We start from the raw sequence: 24,697 nt of genomic DNA on the forward strand, positions 1-24,697 counted from the left end.
CTTCAGATCATTATCATTGCTGGTCATTCATGACCATTTTTATCTTTGTATTACAAAAAAATATTACTCTAAGAATAAATAGCGTATTATTACCTCTAAAGGTCAATTTGAAACCAATTTTAGCCATAAAAATTTTAATCCATGGAGTGGTGGATCCAAAATCATCCAGAGGCAGTTTTGTGTGTAGAACCAAACTTACATTTTTCTTGATAAGACTTAAACAGAAATTAACACTTAACACACATCAAGAAACTGCATGGTACTGTACAAGGCCTGCTTATAAATGCAATCACTTAAAGCCAAAAGTTTTGTGCTTTGGCTTTTCAGCAATAAACTGAACATAACACATAAGTGAGCGTAACATTTGATTTACTGCAGATAAAAATCATATGAGTTAATGTAATTCAGCTAAAATAAATGTGAAATAATATATAATAAAAGATAAAAGAGAGTAATAATAACAAAAAAGAACAGAAGCTAATCACAAGAAAAAATGCAACAACATTAAGAGGTAATAGAGGTAATAAGGCTTTGATCCAGAGATTATTCCGTTTTGTAATAATGGTGAGATTGAGAAATGGCTTGAATGTGATTTAAAGTTGTGTTTTTCACACAAAGGCATTATCATGCATCGTTCTGGCACACCTGAACCACAACTTCACTTAAAAAAATAAATTGAGGACTAGAATTTCTAGCTACAGTCCTGGCCGTGGTGCAGCCGTAGCATGTATGCATGCATGAGCCATAATGGGAGTAGCTCTCCCATGGGGCGCAGGTTCGAGTTCGGCCTGTGTCATTTTCCATACTAGATCCCTAGTGTGCTAGAATACAGTATGAGTCAGAAGTATTCTAACTATATTCTGGTTCTGAGGTTACTTGTTTCATGGAAGGTAAGTTAATTAATGTTCTATTTACAGCAGGTTTGTTTTTCGGCCTGAGAATTGGCCTAGACAAGAATAAGTATTTAATTACGTGCACTTGGAAATGTGCATGCATCTCTTCTCCTCCTCCAAAGCCCTGCCTATGCACTAGATGAGGCTAATGGTGTTAGCAGCAGGCAGGCCTCTTTATGTCCCTCTGCCCTGCCCACAGAGGAATCTTGATGCGTTTGATATTCTCCTAACAGCTGCCGGAGACAGAACAGGGAATGCTGGGATTGCTATGTACAGCTGAAATGTCAGGAGGCCTCCTGTACAGCGGGTGTTATTTATAAGGCTTAAAGGAAAGGGGAGAAGATCTGCTGGGCGTTAGAGCTTAGTTATGCAAAGAGATCAGCTCTATTACCACAGCTTTTTTTTTCTTCTTCTTGTGCAGATAAATGTAAACATGGCACTGATTAACGCAGCTGTCTGTCATTATAACCCACACTCCACGATGTGTGAATTTCTGGAAATATAGCCATTGAATAATTTAAAAGCCCAGACACTAGGTGTCACTATACCTTTTTACTAGGTATGATGGGTGATAGAGTAGCAGTTAAGGACTGTTTACACAAACATGAGCTCGATTCCTGAGAAGGGCATTATGGGAAGTGTTTGTTTTCTCATTGTTTTTGTCCTTGAAGCAGACGCACATTTATTTATTTGTATTTAAATATGAAATAAGCCATAATTTAGTCGGTAACACTTTATAATAACTGCACACTATTAATCATTAATTAAGCATTAGTAAGCAGATAATTCATAATTTATAAAGCATTAATAGACAGTAATAAGCAGTTTATAAATACAGATATAAATGCTTTATTCTTGATTTAAAAGCATATCTATAATGTGTTTAATAATTGTATTTTCATACTTTATTCATGATCAATTTATCATTTCTCAATGAAGTATAGCATTATTTACAAACCAGTTATTAAGGAGTTGCCAGTGATTCATAAGATCACAAGAAATGTAGTAAATTCAGGTAGTTATAAAGCATTTAGTAGTGGTCAGTTAACTATTTATGTGAGCTCATCTAAAGTGAGGACTAGTTATGCCTTGTAAAGCATTTTTAAAGGATATTTAAAGGCTCAGTTATCTTCTAAACAAAAAACGGAAACAAACACAACACAGTGATACAGAACATATAAATATTAACAGCCTTTAAATCTCATTTGTAAAAGCTTTACAAGGCATAAATAGTCCTCACTTTAGATGAGCTCACAAAAATAGTTAATTAGCAACTACATATGTTTTATAACTACCTGAATTAACCCTGAATTACAGTAGAAATACATGTTAATAAACCATTTATTAACACTATAAGTAACTATTACTATATGTCTGAATAAAAAGATGTATGAATTCACATTTAAATAATTTATTAATCATTTACTTACAATTTCTAAGTGATCTTATGAACCACTGACAACTCCTTAATAACTGGTGTGTAAATAATGCTACACTTAATTTAGAAATGATAAATTGATCATTAATAAAGTATGAAAAAACAATTATTAAACGCATTATATATATGCTTTTAAATCAGGTATAAAGCATTTATATCTGTATTTATAAACTGCTTATAAATGTTTATTAATGTTTTATAAATTATTAATTAACTGTTTCCTAATGCTTAACTAATGATTAATAGCATGCAGTTATTATAAAGTGTTACCAAGATTTCTGCGATAAGTGAACAGTCCAGAATTAGGTCAAATGGTCAACTCTAGATAATGTAGAAATCAATTAATCTGTGGCATTTGCTCTCAACAAGAGGGCCTCAGCAAACTTCCAAGGGGGCTCAAAGTTGACTTTAAAGTAGGGATGAACCAAAATGAACATTCTTGGCCGAAACTGGACAAAATAAAACGCTTGGCTGAAGGCCGAATACAGAGCATGGTTTTCCCTATGTATTATGCCATTTTTTCACAATTATATTAATTAAATAGCCAAAATGTGCTTTTTACTGTTTTGTATGTTTAACAATATTTATTCAGCGTTTTTAAACATTCTATATTCGCTTGTTAAGTCTGACATCACGTAGCATTGCTTCCGTGTCCAAACGCTCTATCTGTTACCACGAGAAAACAACAAAAGGTGCTAATATAAACTCACAATGTGATAGAAAAGTTATAATCTTAACCTTTAACTCCATACCGAAGTTCCAGATAGCCAGACAATGAAAAAAAAAAAAATATATATATATATATATATATATATATATATATATACAAATTATTTGTGTTTGGGACGCTGTGAGCACGGAGACTGTAGTGTATACCGTAAGTTTGAAAGTGTTTAGCTTAAATTATTAATATGAATAAACAGTGCTCATAAACGGCTGCTGAGGTCATATTCTCAAGTGAAGCGAGTTGAGGCTTGGACCCGGGAAACAGCGCTTCTTACGTCATCAATTAACAACCAAATACCAACAAAGCACAATTTATCTTAAAGATAATAAATTAGTAAAATAATATTTTTGTCCATCTTCTTTTTTTTTAATACTGTACATCTTCAAAAAAAAAATTATACTGTACAAATAAATGCAGCCTTGCTGAGCAGAAACATTAGAAAATATTACACATCCCAATTTTAACATTGGGTTAATGTTATAATATATGTACTAATAGAGATTTTGTAATTATTTTTATTATCATTATTTATTTTATTTTACAGAACAACAGTAAAATTACAATACAAAAATTTATGAATGTTGATGGAGCTCTTTTGGCGGAAACCGGTATGAAGACCTCAGTGCTTTTTTTGTTGTTGTTGAGAACAGCAGATTTATAAATGATTTTCATTATGAATTTAGGAAGATGTTTGTCGCACGTTATCACATTGTCACATGCCTTGTAAAAATTCATAAAAATTTTACTGAGCAACGTTACTTGTGATGCAGCAGTAAACAGTCTCTTGCTGTCCATGCTTGTAATGATTTATTCATTTTTCTTGGACAGTTTTCAGCACTTTCACACGGGCGACATGTTTGCTTCATTATAAAGAGTGCACACCTCTGGTTGTTATTTGATCGCATCACATCATTGTTCAATACAATATATTCAGTTAAATAAATGCATTTAATTTATTTGTATATTATATTTTTGGCTGAATAATTTTGGTTTTCCAAACATTTGGTGCATCTTTACTTAAAAGATTAAATAATTTAAAGTACGACAAAATAAGCATTAAAATTAGCTAAAAGCAAAAAATCAAGATATCTTTGTTGTTTAAGTTTTTTTTTTCAGCAACCCACTGTTTTTAAGGATGTATGAGGTAGTCTGATTTTAAAAGTGTGATTTCTAGACCTGAAAAGTCATGTACAATTAATAAAAAAAATCACCAAGGGCATTTTTTAGGATAGATGTAAGTTTGTCTAGTTGTGCAAAAGTAGAAAGTCTGGGTCAAGAACTCTGTGTCATCCTTATCCAGAAAAATATCCAGTAAATCGTGAACTGGAAAAATCATGGAGCCTTCAAATATTGCTGTGAACAGAGTTGGAATCACAAAGGTTGAGAACAACATGATTTATAGAAACAATTATTGTGCTGATGCCAGTGTCATTTGCATATACAGCTCATATAACAAATGGATAACTGATATGGAGTGATTTTGTGTTGAGAAATATGCCATTCTTCTCAGTTTTACTGAGGTCAATAGATCAAAATGATCTACAGTCCAATTTTACTCGTTGAGTTGTTGATGCAGTGACATGACTCATCAGGGCTATTATTCTTGTAGAGCACCAGTCGGGCATCGCCTGACTCGAGTATGAAGTTCATTTGTCGGTTAGTTGGAAACTTTCTAGAGCAAAGAGGAAGCTCTCCGCACTCCAGACATTAATGTTATTATGCCGTGGGTGCAGTGCCCTGGAACATTTCTGTCTCGTCCTATTACTCCACTCCCCAAGTGCACCCCATGAACCCTCGGGAGCCGAATATCACATGGGCTCGGCCCTCTAAGCTATCTTCCCTCTCTCTCTGCCTTCCTCTGCACGTAAACAAAGTCTTGATCGAGCAATTTGCACTTCATCTGTGCACTGGCTAACTTTAGCCTTTCTGTTTGGGGATGGGAGGGAGCTTCCATTCCCATAATACAACTTGCTCACCAATACGGACATTTGACACAGCTGATCCCCCTCCCCTCCATATTGGTGCATTCAGCCCCCTGCTCATCAGGACAGGACGGGCACCGAGAGAGAGAGAGAGGGGACTGGACTGGGAGGCAGACCCCAGAGCGGCTCATGTTTCGCAGGGCTGGGAACCCGTTGGCTATGGACTTGAATTGAGATTTCGTGTTTTGTAGTTTCGAAAAGCAATCAGGAGGCTGGCGGCCTGGCCTCTTTGGTACAATGCTCCTGGATTCCAGCCGCCACAGTAGCAGGCACGATTCTAGGAGTTGCTCTCTGCGCCAAGACACATCCACCTTGAATCCCTGGACGAAGCCTGGAGTTGAGAGTTTGAAGTGAACGGACCACTGGGAGAAAGCGTGAACGAGGGCCAGAACAGGGTTGTCTGGAAGCTCTTAAACGGAAGCTGATCCTCCTTGACCGAAATCCCTTAGGACGTACTGTAGGAATAGCTTATCCATTTTCTTTTTAGGGGGGCTTTTTCTAATTTCGTACTTTTTGAATCCTTTGACATTGCCAATATGATGATCAAGGAGGCCTCGTTAAGGGAGGATCCCGACTTGCGGGGCGAACTGGCCTTTTTGGCTCGAGGCTGTGACTTTGTTCTTCCATCACGGTTCAAGAAAAGACTCAAGTCTTTCCAGCAAGCCCAGGTCAGTAGCCAACCTCTGTAGTTCAGCAAAGAATGCCGTGTCGAACTCTCACATGCCAGACAAGACAAACTATTCACAGACAGATACCAAAGGGTTTATTAATAGGCCAGTGGAAAGGGGGTGAGGCAGGGCAGGAATACAGTGTCCAAGTGTTGCGTACAGGAGCTTCGAAGAGGGGGGTGGAAGTGGACGGGACGGGATGGGCTCGAACCACAGCTGCTCTCTTCAATACATCCATGCAGGCCTGCCCAGCTTGCAGTGGAGTTCTCCACAATTCAGCCACACTTCAACAGCTCTCTTTCTGTTTGATTGACAGTAAGACGGCGCTGCTCAGAAATTAGCTGCCTTAGATGTGCACTGTGACTAGAGTTTTGCCCAGAGACCAGAATAAGAACAGTATGTCAAGACTTTGTATAGAATGTGTTAGACATTTCCACAGCTTGTTATTAGAAGTTTAACCTTGGTGCTGCAAGGTCCCGTCTGAAAAGAATGAAGTAATTGGTCATCAGCTGTCAGGCCTGTGAATTACAGTAGACTGTATGCATGCAGCATTTTGGATCACCATGCGAAATGTCCCAATTATTTATCCAGTCCACAAAGAGCTGAGTACAAATCATTCCACTTCACCATTAGATCATCCATAAATGAATCTTGGTGTAAACAAATCATCGGAAATGAAGTATTTGGCTTGTTTTGGTGAGGGCAGTAAGGTTCGATGGAAAATATTTCTCTTGTTTTCACTGAGGAGTTCTTGTCATCACATCGGCAGGAAAGTGGATGAGGTCGGCTATGGTTTTACTGATAATCCACCTCACTTCATCACTGTGAATATGTTATCAGAATCAGAGCCAGCATCCTCGCACAGCAAGTACCGGGAGAACATTTCACACAAAGCTCTCCAAAAGATAGCTAATGGTTTAGCAGCCATCTTTTGCACGTCATGGAAAACTTTAAAGACAATATTTACTTTCATTTGATACTGCATATTGCTACATAGAGTATACTTAAAATAATCTAAAGTGATGCTGAAGTAAACACATATGAGAAGATAAAAAAATATGTGCTGCTGCTTCTTTGAGCTTTTCTCAATATTCTCAATACTGGTTGAGGTCATTCCTGAGATTCTCTTGCTGGTTCTTCCTTGTACATTTTGTTATGCAAATATGAACAGCTTAAAATACTAGGATTTGGATAGCTTTGTTTGCATGGTAAGAACACGTCACGTGACATCTGGGTGGTCATTCATCATTTGTATGTACATCTCTATTAACAGCATTTCTCATATGCATATGTTTGCTTCAAGCACACCTTCAGCTGAACCTTGTTGTTAGCTCGTCTCTTGAGATCTCTTACAGAATGACACTCATGTCATCCTCTTCAGCTGAATGCCTTTGAGGACTATCAATACAAAACAACTTAGCTTAGAAACTTGTCAAACCCATAGAAGTCCTTTCTCTAATCTCTTTCTATGTCTCAATAGATCCAGCCTGAGAAGAAACCTGGAACACCTCCTCCAGCTCTAGCACCTGCACCCTCCTCGCCGACCCCACGGCCGCCCAGCCCTCCGCCAGCCAAAGTAGTGGCCACTCCCCCACCCTCCTCCATAAACATTCCACGCTTCTACTTCCCCAAAGGCCTTCCAAACTGTGCAGCCAACTATGACGAGGCCATTGCCAAAATCGAGGCGGCCTTCACGGAGTTTGAGGAGGAGAAAGCTGACATTTATGAATTGGGGAAGATTGCAAAGGTGCATATGAATTGTGACCTGTTTTTCTTAAAATGAGATTCATGATCCCTGAACCGTTCTTAGCAGTCTTGGATTGACAGTTCTTAACATATAAACTGACACTTGCTTTATGAAGTCCTCATCCGCAGATGTGCTTGACAAATCGGATTGCCACAGCACCATGATGGATGCATCTCATAACAACATCCTGTTTTATATTCTCACTGTTTGAATATTATATAAACCATATCATATAACGAAGAAAAATCTACAGAATAACCCTTCTTGATGTTTACACTTTTAGAATCAGATATTTGGACCTAAAGAGCATTTTGTCATTTAGAATTCATTATTTTGTTTCTTTTTAAGTAAAGCTGATTTAACAGAATTTAAGTTATATTGTGATGTAATAAAAATGTGTTATACACTGCTTAGATTTTAGATAAATTTAGCATTTTTGTGACTAAATATAACAGTGGATAGGCCTTCTTATGTCAGTGCCATTTTGAAATACAACAAAAACCGCATATTCATGCATTTCTATTCACAGGCTTGCGGGTGCCCCCTCTATTGGAAAGCACCAATGTTTATTTGCGCTGGTGGAGAGAGGACAGGTTTTGTTTCTGTCCACTCATTCATCGCAACATGGAGAAAGTAAGTCAGCACACTTATCACTTTAAAATAAAGCGTTTTATAGCCGTGTAATGTATAGCATCTGATTGAGACTTTTTGCCCTAATTCTTCTTCCCAGGTTATTACACAGCTGCTATGATGATGCATCCAAATTTGTTTACTTGCTTGCCAAACCAGGCTGCAGTTACCTAGAACAAGAAGATTTCATCCCTCTGTTACAGGTTAGAGCATTGTAACAGTACATTGAACTGTGAAAAGTAAATATTTTAGTACTACCTATATTTCTGCATCACTGATTACTAAAAGTAGTTGAATAAGTGAAGTCTTCTTGCAACTTCTTGCACATTTTACCTTTAACAAACAACAAAACAATTAGCAATGTGCAAATTAGCCATGGATGGGGGAAAAAAGCATTTGAACTGGCACTTGATAATACTTAAGTGGAATCAGATTTAGTCCAATGTTTCAAATAATTCCTGTGTGCTCTTAAAAAAAAAAAAAATGTGTATGTAATATATGCGTTTGTACGGTGTATGTATATATATTCATGTATTTTCATGTATATATTTATGTAATTTATATTATATATAAATATATTTAATTTACAAATCTAACATTTTCTAAAATATATACCGGTACATGCATGTGTGTATATCTATATATATATACATAATAAATATACACTGTACACACACACATATATTATGTAAACAAAATTGCTTGACAGCAATATGTATATATATATATATATATATATATATATATATATATATATATATATATATATATATATATTTATTTATTTATTACATTATATTTTTTAACTAATGAAAACTGTGTTGGATCCCATCGATTTTGGGGTCTATATATAAATAGTCTTTAACTTAAATAAATTATTTACGTAGCCAATCAGAAGGAGCTTTGTAGATTTAAACTCTAGGTCAGGAGTCATCTCACTCTTGTTTTTTTATTTTTTTTATTTTTATTATTAGGACATCGTGGACACTCATCCAGGGCTGACATTTTTAAAAGATGCTCCTGAATTCCATTCCCGGTACATCACAACAGTAAGTAGCTTTATTAAGTGCTCAGTGACACAGACAGGAGCTATTTCATGGAGATGAGATTGCCGGAATGGTGGTTTTGTTATAATTGGAACATGCTGCAAAATGTATTGTTTTTAAACATCGTTCCACAACTATTTTAGTGTCAGCTACTGTAAACAGAAACATGACTTTGCTTTGTCCTGGGTTATTCATCAGCCTGGAATCTCTATTTGTAGCATTTTTGAGGTTTGAGTTGAACCCTTGTTAGCTTACTAAAGTGTTTACAGTAAATCAGATCCAGTTATCTGAGCTGAGCTGCTGGAGCATCAGGACAGTGAGACGTGGAGCCCAGTGCGTCTGTCTGTCTGTGGGACAGCTGTAACACTTGCTGCGGAGGGGGTGGGAAGGGTAATGGCGTCAAAGTGGCCTGACATCACGGAAACACGGATGCCACCAACAGGCTACTGACCCTGGTCTTGCACAATCCCATATTTAGACACTTCCTTGCTCTGGTGCACTGGTTGAAACACCCCGGTACCAATCTCTCCTAGAAGGACTGATCTCCCAGGAAATGCATGTTAATCCACACTGATGTCACCCTTTCTGTTGGAGTCTGAAGCATGGGGCCTTTTGTCACCACAGTGCTAGATATAACTCAACTCAGCATGACTGTACCTACAGGCAGATGGGACTTATGGACGGAATGATGAGCCCTTAAAGGAACAGTTTAAAACACAAATGGAACATTTTGTCATCATTTACTCACTCATGTCATTTGGCTTGCAATGTGGGATTTTAGAGCTGTTTAATAAAGAGTTAATTTTTCTAGGCTACAGGTGGAGTACAGTTCGCCTGTCAGTGTGTTTTTTGTGTGGCAGTAGTTGCAACAAACTGTGTCATTGATCTCCTCTTTTTTCCATTTTATGATGGGATAAGCGTTTAGATGCGTAACTGCCACCTACTATATTGGCTCTGGGTTCTTGTATATGTGGAATTAACATGATTTTGGTATTTATTTTTATCACAGTTATCATCAATACTGATATCCTGTGACACCCCTGATTTGCACATTCGCTCTGAAAAATGTCTCTTATTCTCAAAAGGGGCTTGATTGAAATCAGATCTCAGATCTCATTCGCTGTTAGGGTTTGACTACATGCCATCATGTAGAGAGATTATTGCTTTTGGAACTTGTTTAATCAGTTAGGATTTCTGTATTTGGATGCCATGGTTAGTATGATGTAGAACGTGAAGAGAACTTGTAACAACTAAAAAGGCTTTTTTAGATCATGTCCAGAGTATTCAATTCTTTTTTTATTATCTATTGTTCAAAGATGGAGTGTTTTCAAACGGAATTAAATTGCTTTGCACGTCAGTATTTTGGAGATTAAACAAGCTCTAGTCTAGGTTTAGCACTTTCTTAAAAAAAAAAAAAGTAACATCCTCATTTACATGATGACCTCTCTCTACCTCCAGGTGATTCAAAGAATATTTTACACAGTTAATCGCTCTTGGACAGGCAAAATCAACATGACAGAGCTCAGGAGAAGCAACTTCCTCCAGGTGAACACCGTTAAATGCTTCCATTCAATTCAGTTTCCAAAACTTGAAGGAACTGTTTCATCAAAAGCCACTCACTCTGTTTCACCAGACTCTCGCGCTGCTGGAAGAAGAGGATGACATCAATCAAATCACAGATTATTTCTCTTATGAGCACTTTTATGTCATTTACTGTAAGTTCTGGGAGCTGGACACTGACCATGACCTCTTCATCGACCCCAAGGATCTGGCCAGGTACAATGACCATGGTAAGTACAGAATGAACCTGTTTTTGCTCAGAATGAGTCTCATTTGTTAGCTTTTATGGCTTTTTAAAGTATAGTTCACCCAAAAATTTCTGCCAGCATTTATTCATTTCTGGGAAAACAATGCCTTACTTGAACTCTTGTTGCTGCAATACTTTAGATGAGTCTCATTCAATTTTCCATCAGTCTTTTGGTCCTGAGAAATGGCTTTTAATGTGTATCTGCTTTGTGTTCTTCTTTGGAAAGCTTCATCAAGCAGAATCATTGAGAGGCTGTTCTCAGGAGCTGTCACAAGGTATGAGCTGCTGAGGAGAACTATGCTGGTATCTGAGATTTTGGGTGCCATACATGTGACTTATGATACAAGCTTCTTTCTTTCTTCTAGGGGAAACTCAGTCCAGAGAGAAGGAAGAATGAGCTATGCTGAGTTTGTTTGGTTCCTCATTTCAGAGGAGGACAAAAAGAATCCCACAAGGTAACGAAACGGATCAATCATAAACTGTATATTAGAGACACTAGAATTACTGCAAATTGAAATAAATGTGTAAATATAAATATTAGATTCAATTTAAACATAAAAATGAAAATTTGAAATACTACCTTGGCACTTAATGAAGTGAGAAAACTGAATGATGAACACACATAACTAAAATTAATAGGAAAACTGAAAATAAGAGTTGAGAATAATGATTTATTGATAAATTAAATTATATATATATATATATATATATATATATATATATATATAAACTATGCAGTGTTTCTCTTCTGGAACACAGATAGGGAACATTTTATCCAAAGTTGGCACAAATGGTATTTATGATAAAAAATCTAACCCAAGTTCCACCTTTATAAAGAGGGTTTGTGCTACTTTTTAGGCTGTCATGGTTTTAGCAATATATCTTCACATGTTTGCTATATATAACTTTATCACTCTCTCTGTTCAGTATAGAGTACTGGTTCCGCTGTATGGATATGGATGGAGATGGTGTTCTGTCCATGTTTGAACTGGAGTTTTTCTATGAGGAGCAGTGCGAACGCATGGAGGGGATGGGCATTGAACCACTGCCTTTCCAGGATCTCCTGTGCCAGATGCTGGACTTAGTTAAACCAGAATGCCCAGGTAAAGAACCCATTCTGATACACTCAATCATATCAACCATATGAACTTAAAATCAAAACAGGAAGAACATGAAGTTACCTCTAAAGTAAAAATGACACACGCTCTAATCCCATGTTTTATTCTGATTCAATTCGCTTCTCTTTCTCCCTCAATTTCCTGTAGAGTTTCCGTTAAAAGCCCATAAATGACAATACAAATCTCTACCATCAATTAGCTAAAGGTAGCTTTAAATAAAAGTTTCTGCCAAGTGTGGAAATGTCTATATAAAATAACACGGATAAATTACCTGGAATTCCCATGAATTTAGTAGGGCTGTGCAATTAATTGAAATCATCATAAAATCACATTTTAAGTGAGCGCGATTTCTAAATCACTTTTCTAAATCACTTTTTTCCGCTGCCCCGACCTCATGCAGTTTGCTATCCGAACCAATCAGAATGCAGCGTGCATAAATGGAGCACATGAACAGAGCAGACCAGGCATAGGCCTACATAACGCCAGGTTCACACACTCCATCTGTGTTGTGTATTTTTTCCGAGCCCATCTTAACGGATCACAGCGTTCACACTGCACATGGTAAAAAAAAACAGAGGAGCTTAGAAATTAATAGAATAGAATTAATATCTACCACATGAGAATAGAGAGATTTGTCAGTGCACAGGACACAGTTTGAGCGAGAGGAGAGATACGTTTTAAGTGCGCACACTCTCTCCGTGTAAGAGCAGTGTGTATCTGAGAGCGTGCGTCTATTTATGCGAGAGCATGGAAAGCTGCATGTGAGCTGAGAGATTCGGGCTCGCGCATTATATTAATGTGATTTTGCACTACAATAATTCGCTCTCGCTGCTGCTTCTGCACCGCATAAACATACTGTATATGCACTGCAGACGGAGTATGTGTGAATATATTTCAACACCTGAGGCACCGCTACAATGAGCTCTAATGGGACTTATGTCTGTTCAGGAGACATGTTACAATTTTTTATAAAGCTCTAATTGTTTTTCTTTTTGAAATATGTTTTAATTGTGTATTAAATGCATTCATTACTGTAAAGCATGTCTGTGTGTGCCAAAATCGTGATTAAAATCGAAATCGCCAAATTGATCAAAGAAATCGCGATAGGTTTTTTTTGTCTATATCGCACAGCCCTACTGTACAGTGAATAAATGGATGTGTAATGTAACCAAATGACATTTCTTGGCAGGTAAAATCACTCTACGAGATCTGAAGCGCTGCAGGATGGCACATATTTTCTATGACACATTCTTCAATCTGGAGAAGTACCTGGACCATGAGCAGAGAGATCCCTTTGCAGTGCAGAAGGTCAGAGTTTGATGGGTTGCATCTGTGTCCCCTGTGCTGAATATTATCTCTGTTAGTACATTAGAGCGTCCTGTAACTGTACATGCTTGTGTATCAGGATTTGGAAAGTGACGGTCCAGAGCCCTCCGACTGGGACAAGTATGCTGCCGAAGAGTATGAGATTCTTGTGGCAGAGGAGACAGCCAATGAACAGCTACGAGAGGGGTGAGTCAATGCACTCTGTAATGGAATGAATTCTCTATGGCGTTCATTACATTGCATTGAGATGAGATACCATCTGTATGTGGAGTATAAAGCGTAACTGTTGCACGCTTGCTTTTGCAGATCTTTTGACGACGATTACGAGTCAGATGAGCTCACGGTCTCCTCAGACATTGGAAATAAAATGGATAAGCTGGTCATATCTGATTTATCGGCATAAGTCGCCGTTTTTGTACGGATAACCACCATGCCATATTTTTCCTCACACGTCAAAAAGGGAAAACATTTTTCTACATTTCATTTAAGGACATTTGTGTGTGTGTGCATGTCTGCAATAGAACTAATTCTAAAACCAAAAGGCTTCAGACACCCACAAAAAGGCTTTATGTGCAATATGTCTTAACATGTAAATGTAAACTCATCGTTTTTCACTCTCTTACCGATAATCACATCCACTCCCCTCAAACTAAACTGCCGGCTGGTTCCATCCACCCTTCACAAAGACTTTGATGTGAAACAAAAGGACTTTTTTAGTAACTTTAGAAAGAGTTTAGAATGTGCTTTATTGTGAGTGAAACTATATGTAATGCTGCCATATATTTTTAAAGGGTGGGGAGGAAAACTAGAGAGACTTTATACTTGTGTGGCACGTAACACACCGAAACTAGTTCTCTCGACTAAATCAGACATTTAATCATGAGATCAGCACATGTCCTATGCTATGCTTTGTTGCACATTGTGTTTAAGGGACGTGGCAACGGTGCAAACGTGTTGCTCCCAGTGGTCACTGATGGTATTGCATGTTGTTGCTTAAAGAAAAGACTAAGTTGTGACTTTTACGGTTTTTTTAACTTAAGACAGCAAACCTCCATTTACATATTTCCAGATGAACTGACCAGGACAATCTTAAGACTTGAAAGTGCTTTTTGGAAATGTCCTTTCTCAGCTATATAATGTGTAGAAATGGCCATGCAAACATGAAATATATATATATATATATATATAAATTCATCATGCTTTTCATCTTTGGTGTACAGAGACATCTGTCCTGAAGCATTTTGTGTATGTATTTAATTCGCCTGTAATCAGGTAAAGAGAGCTGTAAAGCACTATTTATTTGGCTTGGGCATTGTTAACGCACTGTTTAAGATTATACAGAAGACTACAGTCCTTCTGACCCCTGGTTGACCACTCATGCTCATGTACTCTCTTCTACTGTTGACTCATGCAATGTACAACGAATTGGAGTTGCAAAAATAACCATCTCAAACTATTCTGCCTTTGGTGAGTAAACTAATACCACTCCAAACACCACAGGGCAACAGTGTTTACAGGGAAACCAACATACGCTTGCTTATAGTCCTCTGCCATGAAACTGGGATTTTGAGAAAGTGTTTAATTATCCAAAATGACACAATTCAGCTTTAACAAGTGACTGTCTCTTAGTGCTGGCCAGCCTGATCAGTGTTTTTAAATGTCTCTCTGTGTGCCTCCACTCCGTCACACTCTTTGGTTTCTGTAATTAGTGTAATATATTTATATATGTGAAGTGGTTTTGTTTGGCCAGCCATTTTCATGGTTTACCAGTAGTTTTTTCTTGTACTGTAGTCTAGCTCTTTTTTTTGACCTAGGACATTTATTTTATATAGCCACTGTAAATGTCTTTGTATTTTATTTTTCCCATGTGATTGACTCTGCCACTGAGTGGTAGGGTATGTTTAAATTATGATATATCTCTAACTGCCAGTGTTATATAATGTGCATTAAGCTGAGTGAGCAGGGGCTTTATGAAGGAATTCAATATGAATTCATTGACAGGTGACAATCAACTGGACATGTTTCTGCCAATAATGACATGCAAGTAGCACTTAGAAAAAGAAAAAAAAAACAGCAATACAATACAACTGTAGTGTGTTACACTTTTATCGAGACAATTAGATATTGAGATGAAAACACAAAGCTGCAACTAAACTTGACTAATGCTACAATCCTGGTTCATTTTGATCACTAGCACATTGACGCTATGCAAATCTGATCTTCTGGACAGCTATTGGCAGCTACAGAAGCTGTAAACAACAAATCTTGTTAGTGTGCGATTTTTCTTCTTCTTCTTATCTTTTTTGTGTTTTATATCTTTCTATGTGTTCTTTTTTTTCTTTTGGACATGATATGTCTTGCTTGCAGATGGTGAAAGATTGGACTTAAGTGGCGTAATCTCTTAAGTGCTTTGATGAGATGGCTCTGGTGTTCGCATGAATTTTCCCTTTTTTTTCTTTTGGAAAATTATGAAAACAAATAAAAATGTCAATTTATACAGTGTCTATAGACTATTCATTGGTAAATGACATGGAACAATAATATTAATAGGGATAGTAGGGAGGTGCATGTGCAAAAAATTAAAATAATTTTTTTTTTATATATATATATATATATATATATATATATATATATATATACACAGTACAGTTGTGTTCAAAATTATTCAACCCCCTTTACTTGCAAGACAATTTGCTGTGGAGGATAACATTTTATGAAATCAATTTAACAAAGGCATCAGTAAAGTATTAGATAAAGTTTGTTAATATATTTTTGAGTGATTCTGAGAATGGAACATTGATGAATCAAGATAAAATTTGAATTGGCTCTAAACATTCATGTTCACAATTATTCAACCCCCTTTGTACAGAATCTTATATTCTTTAAAATCACCAATAAACGCTGTCTGTAAGTGTTTAGAAGCTTCTGTCACCTCTCTACTACAGGTTTGGCCCATTCCACACCTGAAAAAGCTTCCAGATCACTGATAATCTTTGGTTTTCACATTGCCACTGCTTTCTTCAAATTCAACCAGATATTTGTAATGAGAATTAACCACTGGAGATTGAACAGATCACTCAAGTACATTCTATAACGGATCCCTGAACCAAGCAGAAGTAGATTTGGATGTGTACTTTGGTATGACTGGCCTGCAGGAAAGTCCATTGATCATCAGCTTCAATTTTTGCACCAAAGGCATCACAATTCTTGTCAAAATGGCCTGACACTTTAAAGAATCCATGATGTCCTTCATACAGTCATGATTTCCACCTCCTTCTACAGTAAAGAAACCCCATAACAGGACTGATCCACCTCCAAGTTTGAGGATGGAGATGGTGTTCTTCTGCTTATGAGCTTTGCCAGTTTGGTCACATCACTCCATATAACATTCCCCCAGAGCTCCACAAGTCTACACAAATGTATTTTATCAAGTTCAAGTTGTCCTTTGTTCTTCTTGATCAAGAGTGGTATTTATCAAGATCTCAACATAAAGCCAATAGTTGTCTAGTGATCTTCTTACACACTGCTTTGAAATGGTTTTCCTCCTTTCATCGGGTCATCTTGCAAGTCTTTGGCTGTACATTGCAGGTTTTTTCTCAGTTGCTCTGATTAAACATTTTATGATATTGTGCTTTTTCTTCCACAACCTCAAAGATTTTCTCTTAAAACACACTTTAAGCTAAGGAATAAGGCTGAGAGCTGTGTCTCTAGGAACTTTCAAATGTCTTGGAAATCTTCATATAGCCTTAGCCTTTCTAAAGTACTACGATATTTATTTCTTTAGCTTTTGTGAGATCTCTGTTCACATTTTTGCTACTCAACTTCAACACATGCATGGGCTAACTGTATGTGTAATGGCTCAAGCTAACTCTGTTTTTAATAGAGTTTCTAAAAGCTTAATTGTGTTTTGAGACTGTTTTATTCCCCACCATGCAAATAAGTAATTTAAAAACAGCAATGTCGAATAATTATGACATAGCAGTATTATTAAAAAATCGTATAACTCAAAAGTATTACATTATATATTGACAATATCACTTTTAATATGCCAGTGAACTGTTATAAATACCATTTTTATTTTATCCTGGATCTTCAGAAAAGCTTGTATTTGTAAAGTACTGCAGTCTCTAAGGGGGTTGAATAATTTTGAACACAACTGTAAAGTATATATAATATATATTTTATTATTTTTTAATATAATATATATTATCCTCTTATGATGCACAAGAGGCCTGTCACAGAGATAGCACACCAGAAAGCTGCTCTGACACTTACTGCACTGTATTTTTTTTTTTTTTGTTATGTACATATTGATATTGCATTTCTCAACTGAAATATTTGTGATTAAATGATCAATAAAATAAATTATAATAAAATATTATCTTTCATGTTATATTAAACTATTAGATATAATTAGATTCAAAACTTTAAATATTAATAAAATAAATATGGCACTTTGATAGCTCTTTTCATCAATTACATTAATACAGGATATTGTTATTTAAAAGAATAGTTCAAATTTGCTGAAAATGTATTACCCCTCAGATAAACCAGATGTAAATGAATTTGTTTCTTCAACAGAACAGATTTGGAGAAATTTAGCATCACTTGCTCATCAATTGATCCTCTGCAGTGAATGGGTGCCGTCAGAATGAGAGTCCAAACAGCTGATAAAAACATCACAATAATTCACAAATAATCCACACAACTCCAGTCCATCAATTAACATCTTGTAGAGTGAAAAGCTTATTTATAATAAACAAATCCATCAAGATGTTGCAACTTTAAACCATAATACAAGCCCATAATGCATAACGCTTCCTCTGTTGTCTTCTCACATCAAAAATCCACCTTCATATTTTTCAGAACTGATTCAGACGAGATGACTTTTCGCTGGAGCAAGTATTGTTATGGATAGAAGAAAACAATGGTTTAAAGTTTAAAATGTCTTGATGAATTCTTACTAACACAGCATTTCACTTCACAAGAGGTTAATTGATGGACTGGAGTTGCAGGCATTACTGTGATGTTTTTATCAGCTGTTTGGACTCTCATTCTGACGGCACCCATTCACTACAAAGAATCTACTGGTGATTTCTTCAAATCTCATCTACAATTTTGATGTCCTAAGGGTAGGTAGTTTTGGGTGAACTGTGACTTTAAATAATGAATATCCTACCTAGACCATAATCATAAGGCAACCTATTTTCCAATCTGTTATAAACACAGTGGACATGGTCTATACATTAAAAAAAAATTCCCTGAATTGATAAGAAGTTAAGCTCTTACATTACATCTCTCAAGTTTTTTATAAGTTTTAATGAAATTGTCCCGTCAGACAATTAAATTCTCCTATTTTAAGACATAAGAAAATGGTCCATCAAATGGAAATGGACAAATTCCCTTGCAGGATTGAAATGTTCCCCTCAAACAATGAATGAATAAAACTTTTTAAAAAATCCTCTTTTACTGTGGACATAAAAAGATGTGTATCTAATGTGTTTTATTGAAGAAAGGCCTTTCGGCAAATTCTTGAAATCTGATGTAGTGGAGTTAAGCAGAATGATTTCTGAATTCTGGGCAGGAACTCAAGTAGTGAAACCTTCTTGAAACTGTCTTCTGTTTTTCACTGTGCGCAATTCATTTGTTTCTGCTGTTTTGGTCTCCAGAGAGAAGTCTCACTAAAGAATGTTTTCACATTCATTCCATCTGCAAAACACTCTTCCAGGTGTCTATACAGGGAAAAACTTCAAGTTTGTCCTGTGCTGTCAATCACATACTACGGTGGGAAAAACATGATCTGATCAATAAAGCCACACGCTTTTGTCTGTCTTTTTCTTTTCGTGGATGTCATGAATAATAATCACTTTCCATCCACCTCTTTTCTGGCAGATGTGAGGAGATTGCATTACTCTGGTATAAATGCAGAGTAGAAACACATGTTCAGCTGCTGATGGAAATGATTTTAATTCAGTTCAACAGAAAATGCACAAGCTTTCCGCATCGTCCAACCCCCATCTCATTAGAAAACAAGTATTTCACAAGGTGGGGATTTCATATGAATTTGTACAGCTATTAAATGCCAAATTCTGTCAGCTATCAAATAACAATGACTGGAAGTCATAGGAACCTCTCATGTATGTTAATGATAGCATCTACGCAATTCATTTTTATTTTTAACTACCTTACTAACTATTAATGAGCAGCAAATCAGGCAATAATTGAGGCAGAATAACAATAAGTTTCCTTACTGTTATTGGTGGAAAACTAGTAGATCTAATAAGACATTTCATATAATTTTACAGTAAAATACTCTTAAATGTAGTTTTTGGATGTGAAAAAGAAGACATTGAAAAATGTAAATGTAACATGAATTTCCATAAAAAAATAAGAAATTAGATACTTTTTAATGGAGTAAATCGTTGTATTGCATTTCTTTTAAAAGTAACTTTCCCCAACACTGGACCTGAGCTGAAGAAAGCAGAGAACAAGAGGGATGTGCTCCACACCCTTGAAAGAGCTTTGATGTGAGAATCAGCTCTTCCTGTTCCAGACGGACACCTCTGACACTCGGGAACTTCAACAGGAGGGAACACCCTATCCTGTATCAGCCAGAAGCTGTCTGTGATTAAGAGAAGCACATATCCGTTGGAAGATGATTACAGTGCCTTATTTACTCCAGATCTCCATCTCCAGGAAATCCCCTGACCATTCAGCCTCTACAACACCAACAGTACTTCACACTGTCACAGAAGAACACCTGGACTCTGCATTTTGAGGCATGATCTATATTTGCACAACACTATATGTCTTGAACTTTGGAAATGAAAGATTGGGGCACTTTTTTTTTTTTAAGTGCGCTTGACCTCCACTTTTTCATCAATATCATTCAGGCTTAAAGCAATTCATTTAAATGCTAAAACCTACCACATCAGTGAGGTAGATAGGGCATAATGCATAAGGTATTGCAATAATAAAACAGTGCATTGACATAAAAATGTTTGTTACTTAAGTACTTTTAAAAGGAAGTACTTCTGTCGGTACTTTCACTTAAGCAACGGAGTTGTGTGGCCTACTTTGTCTGCCTCTGAACTTCTGAAACTTTATAATACAATAATGTTTTGAAAGTGTTTGGGTCAGTAAGATGTTTTCTGTTTCAGTATACTTTGAAATGTAATTTATTCCAGTGATGGCAAAGCTGAATCTGAAGCAGCCATTAAGTCAAGTCAAGTCAAGTCACCTTTCTTTATATAGCGCTTTAAACAAAATGCATTGCGTCAAAGCAACTGAACAACATTCATTAGGAAAACAGTGTGTCAATGATGCAAAATGACAGTTAAAGGCAGTTCATCATTGAATTCAGTGATGTCATCTCTGTTCAGTTTAAATAGTGTCTGTGCATTTATTTGCAATCAAGTCAATGATATCGCTGTAGATGAAGTGACCCCAACTAAGCAAGCCAGAGGCGACAGCAGCAAGGAACCGAAACTCCATCGGTGACAGAATGCAGAAAAAAACTTTGGGAGAAACTAGGTTGGTGAAACCCGGTGTCATCTGAGACAAGGTCTTTACAGGGGATCTGTATCTGGGGCTCTAGTTGTCCTGGTCTCCGCTGTCTTTCAGGGATATAGAGGTCCTTTCTAGGTGCTGATCCACCATCTGGTCTGGATACGAACTGGATCCGGGTGACTGCAGTGACCCTCTGATCTGGATACAGACTGGATCTGGTGGCCACCGTGACCTCGGAACAAGAGAGAAACAGACTAATATTAGCGTAGATGCCATTCTTCTAATGATGTAGCAAGTACGTCGGGTGTTATGGGAAGTGTTGCTAGTTCCGGTTTACCTAATTAATGCAGCCTAATAATCCTTTAAAGGATTTCGATATTAGAAGCATAGTGTGTTATGTGTAAACCAGGTTAAAGAGATGTGTCTTTAATCTAGATTTAAACTGCAAGAGTGTGTCTGCCTCCTGAACAATGTTAGGTAGGTTATTCCAGAGTTTAGTTTTGAGAACGTTGCGGACGTGGAGGATTATAATGTAACAAGAGCTCATTCAAATACTGAGGTGCTAAACCATTCAGGCCTTTATAACTAATAAGCAATATTTTTAAATCTATACGATGTTTGATAGGGAGCCAGTGCAGTGTGGACAGGACCGGGCTAATATGGTCATACTTCCTGGTTCTAGTAAGAACTCTTGCTGCTGCATTTTGGACTAGCTGTAGTTTGTTTACTTAGCGTGCAGAACAACCACCCAATAAAGCATTACAATAATCTAACCTTGAGGTCTTAAATGCATGGATTAACATTTCCGCATTTGACATTGAGAGCATAGGCCGTAATTTAGATATATTATTGAGATGGAAAAATGCAGTTTTGCAAATGCTAGAAACTTGGCTTTCTATCAAATAGCACACCTAGGTTCCTAACTGATAACGAAGAATTGACAGAGCAGCCATCAAGTCTTAGACAGTGTTCTGTGTTAATACATGCAGAGTTTTTAGGTCCTATAATTAACACCTCTGTTTTTTCTGAATTCAGCAGTAAGAAATGACTCGTCATCCAGTTTTTTATATCGACTATGCATTCCATTAGTTTTTCAAATTGGTGTGTTTCACTGGGCCGCGAAGAAATATAGAGCTGAGTATCATCATTATCTATCAAATCATTTGGCAGTCAAGAAACACGTTTTATTATAAATGTTAAACGGTGGATTAATTATCACAGCATACAATATGAGCAATTAATAAAAAGCAGCACTAAACATGCTTCAGTATGTTAACAGTAGCTGTGTTCTTCAGGGCTCTCCTGTCCTTCTTTTAACTGTCCTGCTGGGGGCAGCAGACACATTAACAGCGGTGACCTGCCTGCCACTGTCAGAGAAGTGAAGTGTAGGACAAGGGGCATCGAGTTTGTTCAGCTGTGCTCCTCTGATTTTGAGTTTTTAAAACCTACATACCTACCTACATGATTATGCCATGAGTCACGGACATGCAGTGGACTTATAATAGTTTGCATACTTAACTTAATAGTGGTTACATTAATGTGTTTTGAATTGTGCGGTAAGTACCAGCTTGACCATTATGAAAACATTAGTAACACTTTAGTTAATGCATTAACTAACAGAGCAAATTACTTTATTTTATACTTACATTTTTACACTGTTTATTATGTTCATATTTGTTAACATTAGTTAATAAAAATACAACTGTTCATTGTTAATTCATTTTAGCTCAGGTCCATTAAATAATATTAACAGACAAAACTTTTGATTTGAATAAAGTTTTAGTAAATTAACATAAACTAAGATTTAGAAATAAAACGTTTCTCATTGTTCGTGTTAACAAATTATATAAATAGTTATCTAATATTAATAAATGGAACCTTACTGTAATTTGTTACTGAACATCAAACCACAAGAGACTACAAAAACCAAGTATACTCAGTACTGTGGGACAGATTGTTTCTGTTTACAAATTACAATAAATAAACACATAGATGCATAAATAATCAGTAACAATCTCACACACACACCAAAAAAATCTTGACAACAAAGAGCCTTACATGAAGTGTTTCTTTTAAAAACAAATTAAATAACTAGTTGTATTAAAAACAGAAGAGGAACTTCTTTTTGCCTTTACCTTGATCTTGTAAAAATCCATAAACACAATCTGATTAGAACCATTGAACCCAGCATGAATACATCTTTGTAAAAGTGAGTTTATTACTGCTGGTGTGGTGCATGCTAAAAGCTGTGTCTGTGCGAGTGTCTGTTGAATGGTTGTCTTCGGCTCTTCTGTGAAGGTCGTTTATATGGTTGTTTACGGTAAAAGGGGCAGGATCAAGCTCACATGTGCTGTGGGACATCATTGAGATGGCCGCGGAATCTCCCCCTGACTGAGCGCTGCTGGAGCAGACTGGAGCAGGGATTGCCAAAGTTGTGTCTGGGCTGAAAGTGGAGCTCTGGAGTTTCTTTCAAGATCATTTTATTGCAGCGAGGTGAGTTTTTCTTATCGCTTTTAAGGGCTATCTTTTGCCACAGCTCGCGTTTGTGTGCTTTTTTCCCAATTAAACGATGAAATATGTTCCTAACGGAAAGTTGCGTGCATTTTTGTGTCTGGATGGCGGTGACGCCGGGAGTCTGGGTTAGTTGGCCAAACCAGGAGAAGAGACCGATAACTTCATTACTCCGCAGGAAAACTGACAGTTTTGCATGAATTCTTTTTAGAAACCGATATTTGCCCAGAGATGCTCAAAACTCGTCGTGAAACTTTCTAACGATTGGCGCAGTTTACGCTGAATGCCAACTTTGGAATTTTGGGGAGTTTGTGATGTTCTACGTAGCGCGTTCTGTTACGTAAAAGTTACAGTTGTCTAAAAACTATACTTTTTTTTTTTTTAGCATTATTAGAACATAATTTGTTAAAGCCATGGGTCTTGGTATCAAATTGTTTAAGTGAAATGCATTTGGGATGCTCAGTCTTTTCCTGGTGTCTTTCCTCGGCGAATATAAGATTCCAAAACAGGCGGTTGCTGGGATGATGTCGAATTATATTTGGCAAAGATTTCGGGAATGATGATTGATGATGTGGAGGATGAAATGAAGGTGGTCAACTCCATCATGCCCTAGTATTCCAGACAGCCTGTTCTTCTACAGCTGTATATTTTTATGGAGGAAAACATTTTGTGCTGCTGGCGTTGTTCTGTCACATATTGTGCTCGACTTGATACTTTTCTTTTTGTTTCTTTTTATTGTTTTGGTTTAATGCAACGCTGTGCATCTTTCCCCCAAACGTCAGAAAGTACTGATTGTTCCTTCGTGCTGGGAATTAAAGCGCACTAATTAGCAGTTCTGGAAAAAGACTTTTAAAGGTCGCTTTTAGTTTCTTGGATGATGTTGTTGGTCACCGAAATAACGCTTTTAGATAGTTTGTGCCATATGATTTCTGCTCTTGCCTGGATCCAGAGGTCTTATTGGAGAGAAAGAAGCACATTATCTGTGAGAGGAGAAATGTGATCTGCAGAAAATGACGTCAGGTTGAAGTTCTCCAGCTGAGTGAGGGATTTCATAACTTTTTCTAAAAATGTAAATTATTGCTCTAGGGCAGAATAAAGAATCCATGTTCTATGAAAGAAATAGCCGCAGAAAAATAACATGTTGCATTTCTCTGCTTGCACACAAAGCTGAAATTAGTTTCAATACTGTCAAAAAAGACAGTGAATTCATATTAAAAAAATTCTGTAAGAGCCATAAATTAAATCTATAAATAAAACATTGGGTTGCTGCATTTTCTGCTTGCATTATGCAATTC

At 36.7% G+C, this 24,697-nt stretch overlaps 2 protein-coding genes across 5 annotated transcripts in view; both read left to right on the forward strand.

The window, feature by feature from the left end:
* Window positions 1-15,877, forward strand: part of ppp2r3a (protein phosphatase 2, regulatory subunit B'', alpha) — a 78,864-nt gene extending 62,987 nt beyond the window's left edge. For 2 of the 4 annotated variants that reach the window (XM_026206680.1, XM_026206682.1), the window contains exons 4-15: window positions 7,189-7,455; window positions 7,985-8,088; window positions 8,186-8,288; window positions 9,060-9,134; window positions 10,590-10,676; window positions 10,765-10,921; window positions 11,165-11,213; window positions 11,304-11,393; window positions 11,866-12,041; window positions 13,246-13,364; window positions 13,462-13,568; window positions 13,689-13,785. In XM_026206680.1, the coding sequence (XP_026062465.1) occupies window positions 7,189-7,455; window positions 7,985-8,088; window positions 8,186-8,288; window positions 9,060-9,134; window positions 10,590-10,676; window positions 10,765-10,921; window positions 11,165-11,213; window positions 11,304-11,393; window positions 11,866-12,041; window positions 13,246-13,364; window positions 13,462-13,568; window positions 13,689-13,785 (1,431 nt within the window). Of the gene's footprint in view, window positions 1-4,183; window positions 5,709-7,188; window positions 7,456-7,984; window positions 8,089-8,185; window positions 8,289-9,059; window positions 9,135-10,589; window positions 10,677-10,764; window positions 10,922-11,164; window positions 11,214-11,303; window positions 11,394-11,865; window positions 12,042-13,245; window positions 13,365-13,461; window positions 13,569-13,688 lie in introns of those variants that run through there. The other 2 variants (XM_026206683.1, XM_026206679.1) reach the window with 2 other exon arrangements.
* Window positions 15,878-23,252: 7,375 nt separating this feature from the next.
* Window positions 23,253-24,697, forward strand: part of fndc3ba (fibronectin type III domain containing 3Ba) — a 136,124-nt gene continuing 134,679 nt past the window's right edge. The window contains exon 1 of the mRNA XM_026206684.1: window positions 23,253-23,384. The gene's annotated coding sequence lies outside the window, so the exon portion shown is untranslated. The remainder of the gene's footprint in view (window positions 23,385-24,697) is intronic.

Source organism: Carassius auratus, chromosome 27, assembly GCF_003368295.1.
Source record: "Carassius auratus strain Wakin chromosome 27, ASM336829v1, whole genome shotgun sequence".
NCBI lineage: Eukaryota > Metazoa > Chordata > Actinopteri > Cypriniformes > Cyprinidae > Carassius > Carassius auratus.